The sequence below is a fragment of the Ranitomeya variabilis genome, chromosome 4 (genome assembly GCF_051348905.1).
Source record: "Ranitomeya variabilis isolate aRanVar5 chromosome 4, aRanVar5.hap1, whole genome shotgun sequence".
In the NCBI taxonomy this organism is placed as follows: domain Eukaryota; kingdom Metazoa; phylum Chordata; class Amphibia; order Anura; family Dendrobatidae; genus Ranitomeya; species Ranitomeya variabilis.
The window spans coordinates 155,037,720-155,062,123 of NC_135235.1; the positions used below are offsets into that span (position 1 = coordinate 155,037,720).

Genomic DNA, 24,404 nt, shown 5'->3' on the forward strand with positions numbered 1-24,404 from the left:
ATGTGGGAAAGCCATCAGTAGTTTCTTACTTTCTTACTTGAATTCACGCATTTTGCGAACCCGGTTCAAGGATGGAAGTTGTCCTTGTAGCGGAGATCCAGCAGGGTGGCGACCCTGTAATCAGAATTGGCAATAATACAGGCAGCTCGGCAGTCATTGCATAGGCACAGCAGCATGTATTGGCTCATGTGTGCCAGGTTGCCCAGAGTCAATGACAAGCTGTCCTTGGTGGGAGGTGTATGGTTTGGGTCCTTTTTATCTCTCTAGCCATGCTCGAGTGATGACCGTGAGCAGCTTGGAGTGCCATCCTGCTGGAAAAACTGTTCCTCAACTTCCTCTTCAAAACTGTTCCTAGTTGGACCCTTATGTACCAGGCTGCTATGTTGTGGGTAAGGAACCCCCCCTCCGAGCCATGTGTGTATGACAAGCCTTATAAAAGTGTGAGTATTGCCTGGTCCTCCTGCTTTTCTTCCTCCTGTGCTACCACCTCATCCTTCATCACCTAAAGGGTTCCTTCAAGCAAAAATAGAAGTGGCATAGCAATGCTGATGATGGCGTCATCAGCCCTGGCCATGTTTGGTGGAATATTCAAAGCAGTGCAACATGGCACACACGTCCCGCATGGAGACCCGCTCGTGGAGAAGTGGTGTTCCGCCCAGCGACTGGTGTGTGCGGCAGCTGAAACTCCACTTTTGCCTGCTGTTGCTTGCAGTCTCTCCAGCATATCAAAGGTAGAGTTACACCTGATAATTATACTTGAGTAACCATAGAAACTTCAGACTAGAAGATCTAAAAACATCATCACCACAAACTGTGTCCGTTTCTAAACGTCTTGGCCACCATTGCATAACCCTCTGCACTGTAGCTGGTCAATGCCAGAGTGGTCTGTAATTGCTCATTTTCTCCTCACTATTAAAACCAGCCTGTGCGCTGGGCTGAGCAAAGCATCCCTGTTGGTAGTGGAGTCGTCTCATTCAAAGCTGAGCTCTGCTTGGTTGCCGTCTGTATACATTGGGCTATATGATAAATGAAGCACGTTATTTTCTTTGATCCCAATATTATCTTAAAATTGTCATTTAAGTCAATAGAAGTAATATTACAACTTGGGTTGGCCATTAACAAGATGTGCCCCCAAAATAATGTTGTTATAGGAAAATTATGTCTTTGCATTGTCCTTCATATGCTATACAATCCTAAACTAAATAGCAAAGCCACTAGAGACTCGAGGTCTACAAAAATTCAATTTTCAACAGCAGAAAAAAAGGCAGCAACTCTTACCTGCCCAGATCTTGGAACAAATGCACTGCAGGGTGCAGCCAGCCCATAAAGCAAGATGTTGGCAACACAGGTGTAAAATACCAGATCACCAGCCACTCACCACCTACCCACTCCTGGAGGGGGTGACTGCCCAGTATACAAGTGCACAATAAAGGCCCACATAGGGCGTTGTTCACACAATGGTACTGCATAGTGTCTGGTTCACAGCCTATTAGTCACACCCCTACTTTTCGATTAGGTGGGCTGGCCAGCACACTCTCAATGCATCCCAGTGCGAACACCCCTGCGGGGCGTGACTAATAGGCTGTGAACCAGACACTATGCAGTACCATTGTTCCAAGATCTGGGCAGCTAAGCTATACAATCCTAGTAGAAAAAGATCAATCTCCAGAAACCCATCGTATCCAAAATAAGAGAACAATCCCTTTATTTCACATTATTAAGAACATTACAGTACCTAATCCTAGGAGATTACCTAAACTATGACTAAGAACCATTTAGTTTGAAACACGGTGGCCTGTCTTCTAAGATTGTTTGCCCTTTGTGTTTTTAATAATGTGAAATAATTTTTAATTTCTCTATTTTAAACATGGTGCTGGATTTAATTTTTTCTGTCTGCTGCAAGTCTTACTGCTCCTCAGTCATGGAGTTCTCTCCATGCACTGTCCTTGTCATGAAGTTTGTGCTGTCTAAAGCCCCTTGGGTCATTAGAAATCTGACGGATGAACAATGGTTCTGTTGGCAGCTCTCGCCCTAATCTGCCATAACCAGGAGCACTGGCCATGCTGAACTTCTGTGCTCTCTGAGACAGTTGCTGCCACACACCTTTTGGCGGTGGCTTATCTCTACAAAGCAAAGGAATCGGCAGTCTGAAAGAAGACATGCCGGATCTTTAACTCCCCCAAAAATGATCTTTCCTTGGCTTCTGTATATATTAGGCAGTCGGCCCTCCCCATTGATATCAACAGGTTCAGCCAGTGGTAGTCTACTGTGGATGGAGACCTTAAATATGGAGGGTGATAAGATTTGTGTTGGATTTATTATCTCCGGCAGGCCGGGGCTCTACTACCTAAGTACATCACACCAGTAAGTTTTTTATTATTCATATTGATACCTACTTTTTGCACTTTATTGCAAAAAGGTGCTGAAAAAAGATCCAAATGAACTATTCAGCACTTTACCATGGTATTCAGATTCAGTGTATTTGTGCGGTTACCATGTCCTTTTTCTGAATATTATTACTTGGCACAGGCCACAGCATTCTGCTTTCTTCATACATGCAAAAGTGTCTCTTAGTATTATAATGACATTTTTTGCTGGTTGTGATTTATATACCCTTGCAATTCCCCTGTAGTCCTGCTTCGGCAGTATAATTCTGTTTTTTATTAATTAATGTACATTTCATGTTGATAACATTTATATTTTGGCATAAGATACTCCTTTTCTCCTCCTTGCTATAATTCGCTATTAGGGGTTGTGTATAGCTCCAGTTTTCTCTACCTGTATAAATTGGTCAGAAGTCCCTTTACTATGAGTGAGCTGTCAAGGCTGACTACACAATTCTCGGTAAATGGGAATTGTAGCTTCATGTGAAACCTGCTGATGTTAATCTCTATGGGGGTTCCCTACATAACTGAGATTGGTCCTCTATTCAGACTGTCATGATTGTAAGGTACTGGAACTGTTGAACAGTGATCTCAGGTTGAAGAATTCAACATTGTGCAACTCTGTAAGTCTAAGGAGCATTGATCACCTGACCATTCTTTGAAAAAAAAAATTTGCAATGTTTTAATTAATACTTGCTTGTACTCAGTCTTCAGGATTTTCAGCAATATTTGATTTTACCAAACATCATACATAAGTCCAGTATGGGCAAGGACGAGGTGATCTGTGCCAAGATTTTAAGTTGATCTTATCCATCTTTCGTCCCAGCAATGGAGTTCCTTTTTATCTTTTCCCCTCTCCCTTTATTTTTTATTAATATGTATCTTGTGAAAATCATCATAAATATAGAACGTCTCTGTTTTCTTTCAGGCTTACTGTGGATTTTTCAGAGAGGGAATCCCGCCAGAGAAACTATCAGCAGTTGCAACTGGAAACTGGGGGTGCGGAGCTTTCGGTGGAGACAGTAAATTAAAAGGTAAATGCTAAAATCAGTATGTCATTTATCGGAGAGTAAGGGTCTTTTTATCTGATCACTTTTATCTGATCACAAGTACCGATCAACATTACAAGAAGTCAATTGGAGCTCATTTAAATGTTCTTTTACACTGGTCAAACTGTATTAAGGCAATTTATCATGAATATGATCGGTCCGCATACAGTTTACATGATTATACAGGGAGATATGCTTTTGACAGCTATTCTTTTTTGGCCCTGTAATAGATGCTGTCGGTCAATGAATGCTTATTCGGTTGGTTAATGGGTTCTGTAATAGGGGGAAAAAACATTATTTTACCACCTATCAGCAGACCACTGCTTAGAAATGTTCTCCACTTGGCAGAAATATTTGTATCCCGATCCGTTTACCAATCTGTTATGAGCTTGATGAGGATTTGTAGGTGTTGTCCCTAATTTCTGCATCTTTTAGAACTATAATTGTGCATAGCATTTACCTTTGTCATACCACTGTTGATTGACAGACCAGAACGTAACATAGCACTCCTGAAACGACACATGGTGTTTCCCAGTGTTGAGTATGACCTTTTAAATCCCTCATAAAAAATGAACGTCGTTCCACACAAGCGGGGCTGTCAGTCAACCACTCCTTTCCATGTCATGCAGCACAAGGCTCGCTCCTATGGAGTTATACCGGAGAGGGGTGCAGGCATTTACATGTAGCGTAAAATTCCAGAAATCTCACTAGGATTAATACTCAGACATGGCTAAAGTCTTTGTGATTGTTGTATCACTTCCCCAAAAGGACATAAGTCCTGTCCTAGAAAAGCAACTAAACATCCACCCTTACTATTTACAGCTGTCAAAATGGTTTACTATAGTTTTTTTTTTTTATAGTGGAGATTTTTATTGGATGCATTAATCATTTTAGATGTGAATTGCATTGGAATGATGAAGGAGGCCCGACGGGGAGAGGGAGGGAATAAATTTAAGGGTTAGAAGTCATGTAAATACATTATGTAAAACTGTATTGAATTTTCCTGTGTGTTTCTAATGAAATTTGCTATTTAAGTGCTGGAACTAAAATTTTAAAGGGAGATGTATTTATGAGCCAGTAAATTGAAGACTGATCAGAGGAGTCAATAAGGTCATGAGATATGAACATAAGGTACATTATAAACTGGTCCCAGAGGGGCGATTCCAGTCTCCCAACAGTTCTAATCAGATTTCTGCTGACCGGTGTCCATCTGGTGAGGTTGTCGCCACAGCACCGAGGTATGATAAAATGGCAGGACCTTTCTGGCATTGATATAGGACAATTGCTGTCTTCACTGGAGGTCTTCCCACATTCCTTTTAAATGTAAAAACAAAAATTAAGCTAAAATCCAGTAGTACATGGACATTATCTGGCACTTACTGTTTTTCCGTTGTGTGACCATTTTGTCATTGATTAATTCTTCTTATATATTTAGTTTGTTTTCGTGTATTTCTTCCAGAAAATTATTGCAATTACACGTTTTGTTATTCACTTTTTTTTAATTTTTGTGTATTGGAACAATGCAAAAAAAAAAAAAAAAAAAATGAAGAAAAAGGCAAATTGGACATAATTTCACACACAACTCCAAAACTGGGCTGGTCAAAATTGTTGCAACCCTCAACTTTATCCCTGATGTATTCCATCCACCCCTGCAATCTGTTTTAAGTATTTTTTTAATAAAAAGAATTTTAAGGGACTCCTTTCACTCTACATCCTCGATTCTCAGTCTGATCCTGATTGATCGCACATCCGGTGTTTTTCTAATTTGGCTTCTTTATCGTTCTTACTTACAAGGACAAACATGGCAATTCATAGTTAGATGGTGTTGGTGTGCACTTTTCACATATTTCACCTTAATACTTTAACACCCTTTGCAATAAAGAACTGCAATCAATTGCTTTTTATAACAATCAACAAACTTCTTACACCTCTTAACTAGAATTTTGGACCACTCTTCTTTGCAAACTGCTACTGGTCTCATATAATACAGTACAGACCAAAAGTTTGGACACACCTTCTCATTTAAAGATTTTTCTCTATTTTCATGACTATGAAAATTGTACATTCACACTGAAGGCATCAAAACTATGAATTAACACATGTGGAATTATATACTTAACAAAAAAAGTGTGAAACAACTGAAAATATGTTTTAAATTCTAGGTTCTTCAAAGTAGCCACCTTTTGCTTTGATGACTGCTTTGCACACTCTTGGCATTCTCTTGATGAGCTTCAAGAGGTAGTCACCGGGAATGGTCTTCCAACAATCTTGAAAGGAGTTCCCAGAGATGCTTTGCTGCACTTGTTGGCCCTTTTGCCTTCACTCCACGGTCCAACTCACCCCAAACCATCTCGATTGGGTTCAGGTCTGGTGACTGTGGAGGCCAGGTCATCTGGCGTAGCACCCCATCACTCTCCTTCTTGGTCAAATAGCCCTTACACAGCGTGGAGGTGTGTTTGGGGTCCAACTAAATGCAAACCAGATGGAATAGCATGCCGCTGCAAGATGCTGTGGTAGCCATGCTGGTTCAGTATGCCTTCAATTTTGAATAAATCCCCAACAATGTCACCAGCAAAGCACCATCACACCTCCTCTTCCATGCTTCATGGTGGGAACCAGGCATGTACAGTCCATCTGTTCACCTTTTCTGTGTTGCACAAAGACACGGTGGTTGGAACCAAAGATCCCAAATTTGGACTCATCAGACCAAAGCACAAATTTCCACTGGTCTAATGTCCATTCCTTGCGTTCTTTAGTAGAGGTGAGCGGTGTTCGAGTCGAACTGTTCGCCAATTTCAAATTCAAGCTGTTTTGGGCGGTGTTCGAGTCGTTCGACGAACCCGAACAATTCAGTTAAAATTCGGCTGTTCGAGTTTCTGTTCGATAACTGTTCGTTCACCAAAATCCTAGCTTGATTTGCACATTAAAACTGTTTATCATTGTTAATGGACTGTTTCAGTGTATAGTGGGCGGGGGGGGCGCGGGGGTTTGATCTGTGCTGAAATAACGTCAATCTCCACTTTTTTTTTCTTTCCCGCATTTACAGAGGGGCGGTGCAGTCTCTCAGCCTATCAGCAGTGCACACACTCACACAGCAATGTGCATGTGATGCACACAAGCAAGGGCATGTGTCATTGGCTGTGTATGTCACATGTCCTTGCCCTATTGGAACCAGCCATTTGCCCCGTCGCTACCATTTCCTCACTGCTGTAGCTTAGTGTTAGACAGCACCACTGCTGCTGTGGGCGCTATACAGACTAAGAGTGTTTTTTTTTGGAGCGAATTGTCAGAGAGAGAGGTTTAGGGAGTCTGGAGGAGTCGGGACTAGTTGTAATATCAGCCCTTTTCAGGGTAGGTTACAGCATTTGGTGTAATCTAGCTCAGCCAATCCTTTTGGGCTAGTAGCATTGTTTGATAGTCATCTGAGTAGCCCGCCTGTGAAGCTAGCTACACTGCCTGTGTATCTCAATTTTAACTGCATCTAACCCAGTAAATCGTTTTGGGCTTAGTAGCAGTGTCTAGACGTCAGCAGAGTAGCCCGCCTGTGAAACTAACTACACCGCCTGTGTATCTCAATTTTTACTGCATCTAATCCAGTTAATAGTTTTGGGCCTAGGAGCAGTGTCTGCACTGTCCGACGAGCCCTGGTGCAAAACGTTATGACGTATAGCCTGGGCCAACGAGCTCAAGAGGTGGGGTAAATCACGCTGCAGGAGTGGTCTCAGATCAGGGACCTATGCACCCATCTGCACAGTTTTGAAATAGCAACGAAGATGTTTAGTGCTGACGATGCCATTATCAGCATGACCATTCCGGTGATTTACATGCTGGAGCACACCTTACACAGTGTTCGGAGTCAGGTGGTGGAACAAGAGGAGGAGGAGGAACAGGAGGAGTCGTATGTGGAAGGGATCATATCTCCAAGGTCAAGAAGGTTGGCAGCACCAAGGCGGCTGGCATTGGAGGCTGGGGGAGAGGGATTACCGAGGGTGCATGGTAGCAGCCAAACTGTTGGGGAAGGTGCAGGAGCCGAGGAAGAAGTGGAGGACAGACTGGCGCTGGGCATGGAAGACTCATCAGATGAGGGAGACCTTGATCAAATTTCTGTTGTGCGAGGTTGGGGGGAGAGGGCAGACGAAGGAAGCATGATTCTCACCTCGCCACCACCAAAACAAGGACTTGGTCCTCCTGGATGCGCAAGACACATGAGTGCCTTCTTGCTGCACTACCTGCAACATTACCCTCGGATTGTCAGAATCCGAAGTAATGCCGACTACTGGGTTGCCACACTCTTAGATCCCCGGTACAAAAGCAAATTTGGCAAAATAATTCCTGCCATAGAAAGGGATTCACGCATGCAGGAGTATCAGCAGAGACTGTTACAGAATCTAACATCTGCTTTTCCACAAAACACCAGTGGTGCACGTAGTGAATCTCTGAGTTCCAACTTGCCAATCGTGGGACTATCGAGTCATCACTCTAACCGTAACAGTAACATCATATCTGGTGGTAACAGCAATTTTTTCCAATCGTTTCAAGATTTTTTTTTTTAGACCATCCTTTGCAAGGCCACAGGAGACAAGAAGTCTGACGCACAGCCAACGCCTAGAGAGGATGGTACAAGAGTATCTCCAAGTTAACATCGATGCCATGACTGTGGAACTGGACCCTTGCTCATTTTGGGCTTCCAATCTTGAAAAATGGCCTGAGCTCGCCACTCACGCCTTGGAGATCTTGTCGTGCCCCGCAGCCAGCGTTCTCTCTGAACGTGTGTTCAGCGCTGCTGGTGGTGTGCTGACAGATAAGCGCACGTGGCTGTCCAGTGACAATGTAGACAGACTAACGTTCATCAAGATGAACAAATCCTGGATCCGCAAGGACTTTTCTACCCCTGTGTCATCTTGGGGAGACTAAAAGCTTGATGATTTTTGAAAATCACCTCACCAACCGTTTTAAAAAAACTCTGGCGAAATTGATGCCACTTAAGTGGTGTCTGTGGCCGAATTTTTTTGAAAAAATGGAGACTCTTTTATTTAGTCCCCTTGCTGAGTTTTACATGACGTTGCCATTATCAATTCCAGGTGGGTGGGGTCGTCTGCAGAGTTGTTTACTCATACTATGGCCTGGGATTCAGAGGTCTGCTCCAAAGCTTCAGTGTCTGCTAGTCAGCAGAGTAGCCCAGCCACCCACCGCCTGTTTACCTAAGTACTATTTTTAACGGCATCTGGCCCAGGAAATCCTTTTGGGCCTAGTAGAATTTAGTGCTACTCAGCAGCTTACCCCACCCATGAAGCAAGCTACACCGCCTGTTGATCTAATTACTAATTTTTAACTGCATCTAGCCCAGGAAATAGTTTTGTACCTAATAGCATTTTGTGCTACTCAGCACAGTACCCCATCCATGAAGCAAGCTACACAGCCTGTTTACCTAAGTACTATTTTGTAACGGCATCTAGCCCAGGAAATCCTTTTGGGCCTAGTAGAATTTAGTGCTACTCAGCAGCGTACCCCACCCATGAAGCAAGCTACACCGCCTTTTTTCTCAATCTAACCCCTCGGCTCTGGGGTGTCCACTCTCCCTCCAGCTCTCTCCTTCTCACAGGTGGACTACCGCGTGTTTTCACACTGTGGCAAATCTTTTGGACCCAGGCATAAGAAGTCGTCGAGGTAATGGATAATATGTGCCACCTTACAAACGTCCATGACAACACATTCGAGGAAGCAACTAAATGCCTTAAATAGTGAGCAGGATATGGAGCACCCCATGGGCAAACAGTGATCTATGTAGTATTCTCCTTCACAGAAGCAGCCCTATGGGAGGACACTATTCGGAGGCACAGGTAGTAACCGGAACGCCCCCTCAATGTCTGTTTTGGCCATTAGGGTGCCCCTTACCAACTTCTTGACCCGCCTGATTGCCTCGTCAAAGGAGGTACAGTACATAGTACTGTACTTGGTTCCGCATCGATGTTGTCGTTTACTGACCTGCCACTTGGATATGACAAATGGTGGATTAGTCTGAATGTATTGGGTTCATTTTTTGGCACAACTCCCAACGGGGGTACCACTACGTCTTCTAAGGAAAGTGTTCTGAATGGACCCGCCTCCATTCTACCTAAAGATATTTTTTTTTTTTTTTTGTCAAGACGTCTGGGTGTTGGTAGAGTGAGTTTAGATTTTTACTCCAGCCTTTCTTGATTTTAGAAGGGCATGACATGCCTATATCTGTGTCTCCTCCTCCTTTTACTCCTCCACCTCTTTTCTTTTCACATGACTATATGTAGTTGTGACTTTTCCATGTGTTTGTTGTCTTCTGAGCAGTTTGTCAGCTTTTGGACACCTTTTAAGGTTTTTTTCTATGTGTTTTCCATGGGTTTGTATGTGTTTGTGTTTGCCTGCCATTGGTTTCAATGGGGTTCGACGGTGTTCGTCGAACGTTCGACGAACAGTTCGACGAACATGTCACTGTTCGACGAACCGACCCGAACGCTGGGGAGGTGGCTCATCTCTATTCTTTAGCCTAAACAAGTCTCTTCTGCTTGTTGCCTTTCCTTAGCAGTGGCTTCCTAGCAGCCATTTTACCATGAAGGCCTGCTGCACAAAGTCTCCTCTTAACAGTTGCTGTAGAGATGTGTCTGCTGCTAGAACTCTGTGTGGCATTGACCTGGTCTCTAATCTGAGCTGCTGTTAACCTGCGATTTCTGAGGCTGGTGACTCGGATAAACTTATCCTCAGAAGCAGAGGTAACTCTTGGTCTTCCTTTCCTGGGGCGGTCCTCATGTGAACCAGTTTCTTTGTAGCGCTTGATGGTTTTTGTCACTGCACTTGGACACTTTCAAAGTTTTCCCAATTTTTCGGACTGACTGACCTTCATTTCTTAAAGTAATGTTGGCCACTCGTTTTTCTTTACTTAGCTGCTTTTTTCTTGCCATAATACAAATTCTAACAGTCTATTCAGTAGGACTATCAGCTGTTTATCCACCAGACTTCTGCAAAACACAACTGATCTTCCCAACTCCATTTATAAGTCAAGAAATCCCACTTATTAAACCTGACAGGGCACACCTGTGAAGTGAAAACCATTCCTGTTGACTACCTCTTGAAGCTCATCAAGAGAATGCCAAGAGTTTGCAAAGCAGTCATCAAAGCGAAAGGTGGCTACTTTGAAGAACCTAGAATATAAGACATAATTTCAGTTGTTTCACACTTTTTTAAGTACATAATTCCACGTGTTAATTCATAGTTGTGATGCCTTCAGTGTGAATGTACAATTTTCATAGTCATGAAAATACAGAAAAATCTTTATATGAGAAGTTGTGTCCAAACTTTTGGTCTGTACTGTATGCAGGGTGCCTTCTCCCAACAGCAATTGTAAAATCTCTCCACAGGTGTTCAATGGGATTTAGATCAGGTCTCTTTGCTGGCCACTTTTAAACTCTCCAGCCCTTTGTCTCCATCCATTTCTGGGTGTTTCTTGAAGTAATTTTGTGGTCATTGTCCTGCTGGAAGACACAAGCACAGCTTTCTAACACTGGACACTATATTGCCACCCAAAATCCTTTGGTAATCTTCAGATTTCATGATGCCTAGCACACAGTCAAAGCACCCAGTGCCAGAGCAAAACAACCCAAAAACCTTTTTGAACCTTCTCCATATGTGACTGTAGGTACTGTGCTTTTTTTTTTTTTTTTTTTTTTGTAGGCCTCATTCCATTTTTGGTTTACAGTAGAATGAGGAACTTTATCAAAAACCTCCATATTGGTCTCCTCTGTCCACAGGACACTTTCCCAGAAGGATATTGGCCTGCTTAGGTACATTTTGTAAACTTTGGTCTAATTTTTTTTTTTTTTTAGTCTGTCTGCAATGTGGTCCTCGTGGCTCTCCTGCCGTGGCTCTCCTGCCATGGGTCTCCTGCCACTACTCAAGTGTCAATGGATAGTTTGCACGAACGCTGATGCACCCTGAGCCTGTAGGACAACTGCAGAAACTTGATTGGGGCTGCTTATCCACCACCTGGACAGCTGCTGCAGCAATCTGTTTGCATGACCAAAGAATTTCAGTGCACTTTGTCAGAAACCATCTCAGGAAAACTTATCTGCATGCACGTCGTCCTCATCGAGGTCTCCACATGACTGTAGTTCATCGTCATAGCCGACTTAAGTTGGCAAATACTCACCTTCAACAACAAATGTATGAATCGAAAATAAGACAGTTGAATTATGCATCAAATTAGTCTCCATAAACGTAGCTGAGGATAATATGAAATCGAGAGAACAAGTGGGAGATTCCATAAGAACCCAGGGAGGAAAGGTGTATGAGAATATATGTATAAAGGTGTAACGGAATTTGCATCAGAGAAGGTATGCCTGCTAACAACCAGAATGAGTATGAAGCAGAGTAAAGCAAAGTGTCAAGTAATATAAAGGAGATTACTTGTCCCAAGATGAGTCCGCACATGCAGTGTGCTTGATACCCGGAGCAGAGTTGCGTGTGTAGTAATAATAATAATAATAATAATAATAATCTTTATTTAGCGCCAACATATTCCGCAGCCCTTTACAGCTTAAGTGTAATGAGAACCCCACGGTCGTGGCTTTGTTTCTTACCGGTGTGGTGTGTCACTTCCGGTGCGTCGCATGTGGATCGAGGAAACAAATCGGGTAAAACCGGAGAGAGCCAAATGTCTCCGAGCAGTAAACAGAGGTAGTGCGCATGCGTCAGGTGATACAGCAACACACTAGAGAACAAGAGTAAAATAAATGAAGCCTCATGTGGGACATAAGAGTGGAAAAATGAGGAAATGGCAAAACCGAAAAAAGCAAATGCTAATATTATCAATATTACTATTAATATTATTACTGGAGAGAGAATATGAAAGGTTGGTCATGTTAATTATAGGAGAAAAAAAAAGGGGGAGGTAAAAAGAGAAAGCGGGAGAAATGGGAAAGATCAAATATATTGCTGTAGAGGAAAACCTGAGTTTATATTCTGTGTTCACTGTGTGCTCCTAGTAGAAATAAGAGAATAAATAGTTATATCACATTCCACAATATCAATATGGAATTACATAGTCACAGTATACTATTCAATAAAAGACCTCATATTCTCTATATAACGCATGCATCTCTAGTGTTTGTATGAATCCAGAAGGCTTCTTTTCCTCAGTAACTTAATACTATCACCACTCCTTCTTGGGATTGTAGCAGTCTCGATGACCTGATATTTAAGCTGGGCCACTGTGTCCTGTTGAGATGAAATGTGCTGAAATAGGTAACATTGTTTTTGTTTGTTTTTTGTTTTTGTTTTTTTACATCAAATAGTCGATTTGTGTTGGGAAATGTGGTCTCTGATATGCTGGGTAGTCTCACCAACATATCAGAGACTGCATGGTCACTTGATCAGGTAGACCACGTGCGCAGAATGGCACGTGAAGAACCCTTTTGCAGGGAAAAATCCCGTTCTAGGGGCGTGAATTAATCACCCTTGTTGATATTTGAACACTGTAGGCAGTGTAGTCACGGAACACTGAAATACCACATCTTAGATGGGGTTAAAAGAGAATTTGTATAATGGGTTGAGTTTTATGAAGAAATCCATAGAGCAGGTGGGAGGATGTCCACCTTATCTCTACCCCCGGGTGTGGTCTGGAACTTAAGTACCTGGCCTCCAAAAGCAGTAGGGATTCAGTGCCTGGAGAGGAACACTCCAGAGAAGCGTTCGTGGTTTGCTGTTACCTGAATCATGGGTCTTGCTATTTGTGCTTCGCCTTGGTTTGTCGCATCTCGTAAACCAATTAAGTTTTTAAAGAGACAAAGTTACCGTGTCTACCTCTGTGTACATACAGCAGAGTGAGCCCATCTACCACTATATATACAGTATATATAACTGGAAGCAAAAAAGCCAACAGCAGTGGTGGGTATACATCAACAAAAATGTCAAGCATCAATTACAGCATGTTATCTCATGCTTTTTACAAGTTGATTTTATTGTCTGCTGAGGCGTGGCATCCCACTCTTCTTGCAGGGTGGCCCACAGGTCATTGAGGTACTGCGGTACAGAGTTACGAGCCCCTACACAGTAACTGAGATATTACGTAGGTTTTCTTATGAGATTCAGATCTGGAGAAAGTGCAGGCCACTCCATTTCAGTTACTCCTGTCTCCAGTAGCCGTTCCCTAATGATTCGACCTCAATGGGCTGAAGCATTGTCGTCCATGAAGATGAATTAAACCTGTGATGTTCATGCAGAGGCACAATGACTGGATTAATGATGTTATTCAAGTAGTAGGGGCTTGTCACTGTCGCATTCATGAAGTGTAGGGCAGTTCTGTGACTAGACACACTTGCCCACACTGTAACACCACCACCACCAAATTCTAGTCTGGTGACAACAGTGACTGATACATAGCGCTCTCCTTCACATTTTCATCATCATCATCATTGATGGCCATCATTTCAGCTCAGCGTGAATCAACTTTCATCTGTAAACATTACTGAGACCCACCGGACCCTTGTCCAGCATAGATGCTCCCTGGCCCATATAAGATGGTGACATCTCTGCCTTGTGGGGTGGTCAGGTACCCTTGCAGGTCTTCTAGCACGCAGACCACGCTTATGTAAACCATTTCAAATAGTCTGACATGACACTTGGGTGGCTTTCGCTTCCCCTATTCATCATCTGGTCCAAATGGCATTATTTACAATGAAATGTTCATTCGTGTTTGATGTGGCCAAAGGACGTCAAATTCTCTGCCTTTCTGTGATTTTTCTGGTCTCTGTATTTCTGTTGCAACCTGCTAATGACTCTGACACTCTAAGCTCAGTGGCCACTTCCATCTGAGAACATCCTGCTTGAAAGCTCGCAGTGGCGAGGTACTAGTGATCAATTGTTAAGTCTTGTCTTGGTCTCGATGTCAAAATGTGAACAGCATGATGTGAAAGACTGTTTAATGGCAATTCTAATGGATCCCTGAAATTTATTGGGCAATTCATGGATCAAACACCTCTTGTGAATTTCTCATTAAGCTTCTTGTTAGAGAAGAGCTAATTGTGCAAAAAGTACTGAAGCATTGAACAGTTGGGTATGTGCCTTCAAAAGTTTAGAGACTGTCACATTAGGTTCACGTGAAAAGGTTAGAGTGCGTTCTGAAATTTTATTCGAAAGCAAACTATCCCTAACTTTTTGTGAATAGTGTATATATTTTTGTTGTCTTTCCTCCATTATGACATTTTAGGAGCCAATATATATTTTTGTTATTTTCATCAATGCAGCTTATTATTTTTCAGGATGATTTGTATTTGTCAGTGGTGCCATTTTGTGGTAGATACAACCTGTTACCAAGTAAAAGCTGTACCGTGCAATCAACATGATTTTTTTGATCATTTATGGGGCACAAAGGGACGTGCGCATTACAAATGTTGTATACATTTAAAGGGTTAATGAGTGACAAATCCTAGTTTACAATATTTAGTCCTATGATATTTAGCATGTAGATGTAAAGTGTAATTGAGGACTCTTTTATGAATGTCTTATTTTAGTAACTCCCAGTGTTCTAGTCTAATATGATCAAGATAAATGGCAGACAGCCTTTCCCGCCCATTCACATGGCGTTCATTATAGCTGGTGATAAAATGAGTGTGATGAAGCCTGGCTAAATTAATTGCCTGATTAAATAAGTCTTTCTCCCAGTGTTTGTTTCATCATGATAAATCAATCTCGCTGATGAGGCGATGCCATTTATATCATATTAAACAGATACAAATATTAGAAAACCGTTGTTGCCCAAGCAACAATAGAAATGCAATATATTGTGCATATCTGTGCTTTTATCTTTGCATTTATACATAAACACAAATATCACTACTTACGTAAGTAGATAACTCAAGATTTTTGGTCTGATTTATTTTAGTTTAAGGAAATTTATCTTTAAAAAACTGTAGATTTTTATATCAGGTTTTCATTATGTTTTTAAAGGGGTGTGTGACTGCAGACTTATGAATCCTCCCAGCTCACGCACTGTGCGCGTTCCAGACTGGGAACTGGAGGGTTTGTGGGCGTTATACATACCCCCGGCCAGTGGGCAGGTAAAAACATTTCTCATACCTGAAGGGTTAACCCGCCAACACAGGGCAGCTTCACAGATTTTTACTACAGAGAGAGGCCAATGGATCATGCGTACATGGACACAGGGCCTGATTTTTTTTTATTGAGAAATTTGATATGAGTGTATTCCTCTAATCGGAAGCATGCGAAGTTTTTATTTTGGATATGTTACGCAATGTGTTTTCATTGTGTTTGTTTATTCTAATAGTCAAATGGGGACATATCTAGGTTTTTCTTTCTGGATCCACCTGTTATTTATCCCTTGTACCTCCTCGTTACCTTGGACCAGTGGAAGCGCTTGGAGCGCGTCGTGATTTTACGGTGTCTCCACCTCTTCCCCCTCACCGTAATGTTTTTACCTGCTTGTTAATATAGTATCAACACCGAAAATGGTGAGTGCTGCCTCCTTTCTTTTTGGACATTTACGCTGCTGCACTTTTTTCTGGCTGGCACCCCATTGTACGAGTTTCTCCATACGGTTGTTTCAGGAACTGCCTTGCTCAGGTGCTTTGGGACCGGTCTTCCTGCCTGGTGCTGGTTCATGTTCTGCCCTCCAGCCATGGATACATAAGTTTGCACTCACACAGAGTGACTGGAGTTTTATCGGTTTTGACCAGATGACCCCTTTAGGTGACTATCCACATTATACCCCTTTAGGATTGCATTTCCTGCATGCTGCAGCGCTTATCTGCTTTGCTCTGTAAACTAGGTCAGAGTCAGCACAATCATGATAGATGACTGCCACCATAAGTCTCATGTGGCAGAGCGTTCCATAGGCTCACTGCTCTTACAGTGTAGAATCACCATCTGTAATTATGACTAAACCTTCTTTCCTATAGTTGTAGAGGATGTCCCCTTGTCCCCGTCCTAGGTGTATAAAGTTCACTGGAAAGATCTCTGTACTGTGCCCTCAAACATTTGTACACTGTACTTGTCCCTTGTCTCTTGTGGTGTTGTCGTTCACCCATTCCCTTAGGAGCCTTGGTCGCACTTAGCTGGATTAGAGCAGTGGCAGAGCCCACATCTGCAGCACTTTCTATTCATTCATCATCCTATTTGCCTTCCTGATTTAGGGCAACTAAAAGCCAAGAAAACGCAACCGAACTTTTTTTATGCATGTGTGACGTATTCATATTTGGGGTATGTGCACACCTTGTGGATTTGGCTGTGGATCCGCAGCGGATTTGCGGCAGTTTTCCATGCAGTGTACAGTACCATGAAAACCTATGGAAAACCAAATCCGCAGTGCCCATGCTGCGGAAAATATAGCGTGGAAACGCTGCGTTGTTTATTCCGCAGCATGTCAATTCGTTGTGCGGATTCCGCAGCATTTTACACCTGCTCCTCAATAGGAATCTGCAGGTGAAATCCGCACAAAAAACGCAGGAAATCCGTGGTAAATCCGCGGGTAAAACGCAGTGCGTTTTACCTGCGGATTTTTCAAAAACGGTGCGGAGAAATCCGCACACGAATGTGCAACATGGGCACATAGACTTAGAGGCACGCAAAATCTGTATTCATAGCCCTGACAAACATCAGTGCGAGAAATCAGATGGCCACAATAATGTTATCCTCCTAATACATTTACTACAGCGGCTGTAAATCATCTTCCTCAGAGGAAAGGAACTGATGATTGATTTGCCCTTCAGGTAAAAGCTGTTTAACAAGCCGTCCCAGGGAAGTTGTATGGAGAAGATTAGAGAACGCAGTGACACCTTGTACAACGTGCCTCAGACTAATGAAGGGTAGACGGGACAAATCAAGTTGTGGGGAGCGATTTCACCGCTGCCTTGAATCCAGGGTTTCTGGAGTTACGAGAGCCGGCACATTTTCGTTTTCTTCTGCTATTAATACATGGCCTTTGCACAAATCTTTATGGACTGATATGATATAATAAACCTTACATAGCACAAATATTTTTATCTTCAAATAATATGGTCTTCAAGAATTTAGTTTTTTTTAATTGCTGCTCATAAATATTCAGTAGGGATTGACTCCTGCCCTGCTTTCTTTTTTGGTATGTTAATACAGTGCAGAAAAGCTGCAAACTTAATTTCTGGATTTTTTTTTTTCAGGTAAAATCCATAGCTGAAGAAAGAACCACTTTATCTCATACACTGCAGGGTGACCATTCCGTAGCCGGGAAAGTGTGCGCTACATCCTGGCTATTAGGAGCCTTATCGCAACTCTGTGTTTCGGGGTTAATTTTGAAGTCTAGATCAGACTGGCCACTGTAGGCCTGACTCTGCCTGAGATACCTGTGTTTAACCCCTGCATGACCACAGATTTTTTCGGTTTTGCTTTTCGTTTTTTGCTCCCCTTCTTCCCAGAGCCATAAGTTGTTTTTTTGTTTGTTTTTTTTCTGTCAAAATGGCCAAGTAAGGGCTTATTTTTTGTGGGAAGAGTTGTACTTTTGAACGACGACATTGGTTTTACCATGTCGTGTACTCAAAAACGGGAAAGAAAATTCCAAGTGCGGTGACATGGCAAAAAAAAGTGCAATTTCACACTTGTTTTTTGTTTGGCTTTTTGCTAGGTTCACTAAATGCTAAAACTGACCTGCCATTATGATTATCCAGGTCATTACGAGTTCATAGACACCAAACATGTCTAGGTTCATTTTTATCTACGTGGTGAAAGAAAATTCCAAAGTTTGCAAAAAAAAAAAAAATTGTGCCAATTTCCGATACCCGTAGCGTCTCCATTTTTCACTATCTCGGGTTGGGTGAGGTCTTATTTTTTTGCGCGCCGAGCTGACATTTTTAATGATACCACTTTTGTACAGACTCTTGATCGCCCGTTATTGTATTTTAATGCAATGTCTCGGCAACCGAAAAAACGTAATAATGGCACTTTGAGGTTTTTGGGTTTTTTTGCTACGCCGTTTAGTGATCAGGTTAATCCTTTTTTTTTTTTTTTATTGATTGGGCGTTTCTGAACATGGCGATATCAAATGTGTATGTTTCTTTGTTCGTTTTTTTTATTTTGAATGGGGCGAAGGGGGTTGATTAAAACTTTAATTTATTATAGATGTATGTATGTATGTGTGTATATGTATGTATGTATATATATATATATATATATATATATATATATATATATATATATATATATATATATATATATATATATATAATATTTTAATACTATTTTTCTTTAAGTTTTGGCATGCTTCAATAGCCTCTATAGGAGACTAGAAGCTGGAACAACTGCTACATAATAGCGATGCTCAGATCACCTCTATGTAGAATTACAGCATTGCTATAAGTACCGACCGCAGGGTGGCGCTCATAGCAATCCGGCATCAACATCCATAGAGGTCTCAAGGAGAACTTGAACCTATGTCCCCCGTTCACGTGACGGGGTCAGCTGTGCACGTATTTCCGGCCCGATGGCCAGAAGCGCGCATTAAATGCTGCTGTCCGAGTTTGACAGCGGCATTTAACTACTTAATAGGCGCAGGTGGATTGCGATTCCGCCCACGCTTATTGCGGGCATATGTCAGCTGTTCAAGACAGCTGACATGTCCCAGCTTTGATGCGGGCTTACCGCCGAAGCCCACATCAAAGCGGGGGTACTGCCATTGGACGTACTATCCGATCCAATGGCAGTAAGGGGTTAAAGCGAGGGCAGCATGTGTCTGCAGCGGTCAACACTCACTCTCATTTTAGCCCATGATATAAAAGTGCTCACTAAATTAGCATATCATCAAAAAGTTAATTTATTTCAGTTCTTCAATACAAAAAAAAAGAAGCTCATATATTCTATAGAGTCATTACAGACAGAGTGATCTATTTCACGTGTTTATTTATGTTAATGTTGATGATTATGGCTTACAGCCAATAAAAACCCAAAAGTCATTATCTCAGTAAATTAGAATAATTAACACACACAAAAAAAACATAAACATAAAGGCTTCCTAAGCATTTAAAATGGTCCCTTAGTCTGTTTCAGTAGGCTCCACAATCATAGGGAAGACTGATGACTTAAAAGATGTCCAGAAGACAGTCATTGACACACTCCACAAAAAGGCTAAGACACAAAATATCATTGCTAAAGAAGCCGGCTGTTCAGAGTGCTGTATCCAAGCATATTAATGGAAAGTTAAGTGTAAGGAAAAAATGTTGTAGAAAAAGGTGCCCAAGCAACCGGGATAACCGCAGCTTTGAAAGGATTGTTAAGAAAAGGCCATTCAAAATTTGGGGGAGATTCACAATCAGTGGACTGCTGCTGGTGTCGTTACTTCAAGAGCCACCACACACAGAGGTATCCAGGACATGGGCTACAAGTGTCACATTCCTTGTGTCAAGCCACTCATGACCAATAGGCCACACCAGAAGCGTCTTACCTGGGCCAAGGAGAAAAAGAACTGGACTGTTGCTCAGTAGTCCAAGGTGTTATTTTCAGAAAGTAAATTTTGCATTTCATTTGGAAATCAAGGTCCCAGAGTCTGGAGGAAGAGTGGAGAGGAACACAATCCAAGCTGCTTGAGGTCTAGTGTGAAGTATCCACAATCAGTGATGGTTTGGGGAGCCATGTCATCTGGTGTAGGTCCACTGTGTTTTATCAAGACTAAAGTCAGCGCAGCCGTCTACCAGGAAATTTTTGAGCATTTCATGCTTCCCTCTGCCGACAAGCTTATTGGAAATGGAAATTTCATTCTCCAGCAGGACTTGGCACCAGTCCACACTGCCAAAAGTACCAATACCTGGTTTACAAACAACAGTATCACTGTGCTTGATTGGCCAGCAAACTCACCTGACCTTAACAGCAGGTATTGTCAAGAGGAAGATGATACACCAGACCTAACATTGCAGAGGAGCTGAAGGCTGCTATCAAAGCAACCTGAGCTTCCATAACATCTAAGCAGTGCCACAGGCTGATCGCTCCATCCAACGCCTCATTGATGCAGTAAATGATGCAAACGGAGCCCCGACCAAGTACTGAGTGCATTTACTGAATATACATTTCAGTAGGCCAACATTTTGGAATTTAAAATCATTTTTCAATCTGGTGTTATAAAGTATTCTAATTTACTGAGATAATGACTTTTGAGTTTTCATTGGCCTTTAGCCATAATCCTCAACATTAACAGAAATAAACACGTGAAATATATAGCTATCGAGGTTCATATGAATTTAATTATTTATTTAGGTTTCATTTGTACACATCAAAAGTGCAAAAATTCTCCTTGCTACCAAAGGAGCAAAAAGGCAAGAAACCTCAGGCACTGAAAGGGTGAAACGTGAAACTTTAATCTATTCTTTATTCCATATATTAATCTAACCTGATGAGTTTTTGGTACTGTGTATTTTCATCCAGCAAAGTGGACAGGATTTAGAGAAATCTCATGCCCACTGTTTTTTTTTTTTTGTTTGTTTGTTTTTTATGCTGTGTAAACTGACCTGCGGTACATTTTTGGAATCCACAGCATGGCAATTTCTCTTGCTGATACGCTGAATTTTATGTACTGATTTTCTCCATAGAATTGCATCAGAAGCAGAAAATCAGCAGGTAAAAAGACGTGCGTGTTTCTAGTGCTTCTACTCTGCAAAAACACTTGTAATCTGCACATTACAGTACCAATAAAGCCAAATACCGGGAAGTCCTAGAAAACAAAGCTGCTTTATGTAAAACATGACAGACCACTTTGAAAGTTCAATAAAATGCATGTAAAAAAAATTAATTCAAAACGCAATGGAAAAGGCATAATTTATATTGTAGGTACAGAAACTGCGTAACCTTAAAATCTCATGAAATTTTCCTAGTCTTAAAATCCACTTTTCCTGATCAGTAAGAGGATAGTTACTAGTTTGTTTCCATTTAAAAACTATGGAAAACAAGTTGACAACTTGGAAGTGTATTGTAGTGTCTACCACAGCAAGTTGTCACGTTGCATATGCTGGACTAGTGCGTTTCAGGAACAGAAAGAAAAAAAAAAACCTTTTAATGGGGAATAAATCAAAAGAAATGATAGACTAAACCCTAAGGAGCATTTTCTTTGGCTCTCATTGATCATTTCAGCGTCCTTATTTTTAGGACACAACTTCCCTCCTACATTTCCAGTATGTTCTGTGATGTTGAGCTTTAACTGTTTATTTAAAACAACATTATTGGGCTTTTTAGGAAGGTTTGTGATGTTCGCTGTGCTGTGTTGCCAAAAATAGTAGAAAATCCAATACCAAACAGGTTGCTGCAGCTTCTAACAAGCCATGTTCTGTTAACTGTCATGTACTTAATTCTAATTTCTTACTACTTTTATTTTCAGCCTTAATTCAGCTTCTGGCTGCTGCAGAGACTGGGCGAGATGTTGTGTATTTCACCTTTGGTGACAAGGCGTTAATGCACGAGGTTTACAAGATGCACGACTTCCTTATTGAGAATGATAAAACTGTTGGTGAGTACTTTATATATTGATTTCCAAAAATCACACATTTACAATCTGGTGCATCAGATGTGTAGTCCCTTGTATAGATGGTAGTGATGTGCTGCACATCCGTTCTGGAGAACGTGGGAGCAGAATGATTTGTTTGCTCCTCACTTTCCTTGCTTGTGACTGGGATGCAATGACTATTGTCATAATTCATGGTAAGTCCTAATCTGGGCCAAAAATAGTAAAGCTTTGAGGAGTAGAGTTGAGTGAATATGTTCGGAGTCGGTCATGGAATGTGAATTTGCCATATTCGTGCCATATTGGTATCCTATTCGTGCAGAATTTATGTTTGACTATTGATTCTGAACATATTCAGTCATTTCTACTCTCATTGACTCCAATGACATTCGGAGAATATTGCAAATACAATATTAGCTACCAATCGTAATAACTGAATTTTGAAAACTTTGCTCTACTCTAGTCAGGAGACTTGTCTTCTTGCTGGTCACTCCTGCGCCCTTCTGCATATTCAGGTCTTGGACAGTGGTTGATCCACACTGTACCCCCTAAATGGGAAATGTCTCTCTGCATGTGCAGACTTTACCTGGAGCTATTGGGACTACCTCCTCAAATCCAACCATGGACCCCTGATTGGCAGGAACCTTGCCCATAGGGTCACATTTATCCCCTTGCAATACACAAATGTTTGGCTTTAAAAGTAGAAATGGAAATCAATGTTTGCTCACATCTGTATTGTTAGTTTTGCTTGAACTACACCAGTATTATATTTTCTGTTTCTTGTTGTTTTTTCAGGTGACATCTACAAGCTGCTGCTTATGTATTACAGTGAAAAATGCAAAAATTGTTCTTCGCCAAGACCAGATACAAAGTTGTATTCATTCATTTTCAACAAATGTTAACAGAGACCTGGTTAAAAGGACTCTTCTAGCAAAATCATTGCTTTGCTCTCTTCCACTTTGTTAACCTGTTTGAACTGCTGGGTGTAATATACGGACGAGTATAACCAGTGTATATAACAGTGCAATTTAGTCTTCTGTGCTTTTCAAATGAGATCCTCTTAGGGCTGTGTTTCTATTACGTTTTTAAGATGTGGTATGCTTGATTGGAAGATTTTTTTCCATTGATTTTTCTTATTTCAAATTTCATAATTATTTTTAGATTCTTACAAGGGACAATACATTACTGTGCTGTGCCAACCACTGAATGTCCATATTATGTGGTTGTAGAAACTGACACTGCTTCATCCATTTGATGCGGCCACAATGGGGCAAGTTCTAAATTCACTAGTACTGAAGTGATGGATTAAAAAAAACCAAAACATGCAACTGTATCTTAATGACTCCCCGAACCATTGGTGGCTCCTGCTATCACTGGAGTGGTAACTTGCCAGTAGTGCCTGCGGACTCCTCTCCTTTTTTGTGAACGATCATTTGGATAAACTAGTGCATCACTACAGTGCACACGGCTTGGCTCTCAAGTGCAAGCGTTAACACCATTCACTTGGGAAGCAAACTATGGTTGGACCTGCACATGCTGTTGAGTTTTATGAAAACCGAATATTTACACTTGATTCCAAGTAATCAGTATAGATAATAAAATATAAGAATGCAAGTTATTCTGTGTTTATTTGGAGTGGAAATATCAGAACTTTTGTCATCCGTACCTATGCTCTAATGTAAGGAGACAACTGGATATTTTGGGACAACAGAATACATTAAAATGCCAGATATCCTGTGTTTGCTGTTAGAATATCACATGGCAAAGGACTAAAGGCTTTCTATTGGGTACAAACCTGAAGTAGTAAGTCATAATGGAATATTTTGTATAATTTTGGGCACTAATGAATGAGAAGATATTAAAGAGCTTAAATGGGCAGTTTGTACTTTGACAGTTTGATCTCATTTGGGCTAAATGGGGGATTTGTAAATCATGCTACATAAACATTTTCTTACCCACAAAAAATTACCCCCCCGCCAAGTATCTTCCTTCTCTCTATCTTGCTGTTCAACTGCCATTTGTCAAGTGAAAAATCCATCTGTGGCAGCAGACACTTGCTGTGGATTAAGGCCTCTTTCACACGTACGTCTTTCTTTTAACGTCACAATGCGTTGTTTTGTGGGAAAAAAAAAAAGGATCCAGCAAATGTTTCTGCTGGATCTGTTTTTTTTTCTCATAGACTTGTATTAGCGACGGATTGTGACGGATGGCCTTCTGTTTCATCCGTCGTGCGCTGGATCCGTCGTAAAATCGCTGTCCGTTGGGCGGAGTTGACGCACAGGAATTTTTGTCCATGTCGGAAAATCGCGCAGCGACGGATCCTGCACCGTCCGTCATTGGCTATAATGGAAGCCAGGGGTCGGGTGAGGGGTTATTTTTTATCTGCCGAGCTGACATTTTTTAATGATTCCATTTTGGTGCAGATACGTTCTTTTGATAGCCCGTTATTGCATTTAAATGCAATGTCGCGGCATCCAG

The 24,404-nt window shown here is 41.5% G+C and overlaps 1 protein-coding gene across 3 annotated transcripts in view; it reads left to right on the forward strand.

Moving 5' to 3' along the window:
• The window catches only part of PARG (poly(ADP-ribose) glycohydrolase), a 163,003-nt gene extending 139,200 nt beyond the window's left edge, over positions 1-23,803 (forward strand). For all 3 annotated transcript variants that reach the window (XM_077259337.1, XM_077259338.1, XM_077259339.1), the window contains 3 exons: positions 3,313-3,418; positions 21,804-21,932; positions 22,722-23,803. In XM_077259337.1, the coding sequence (XP_077115452.1) occupies positions 3,313-3,418; positions 21,804-21,932; positions 22,722-22,828 (342 nt within the window). In that variant the 3' untranslated portion in view covers positions 22,829-23,803. The remainder of the gene's footprint in view (positions 1-3,312; positions 3,419-21,803; positions 21,933-22,721) is intronic.
• The last annotated feature ends 601 nt before the right edge of the window (positions 23,804-24,404 follow it).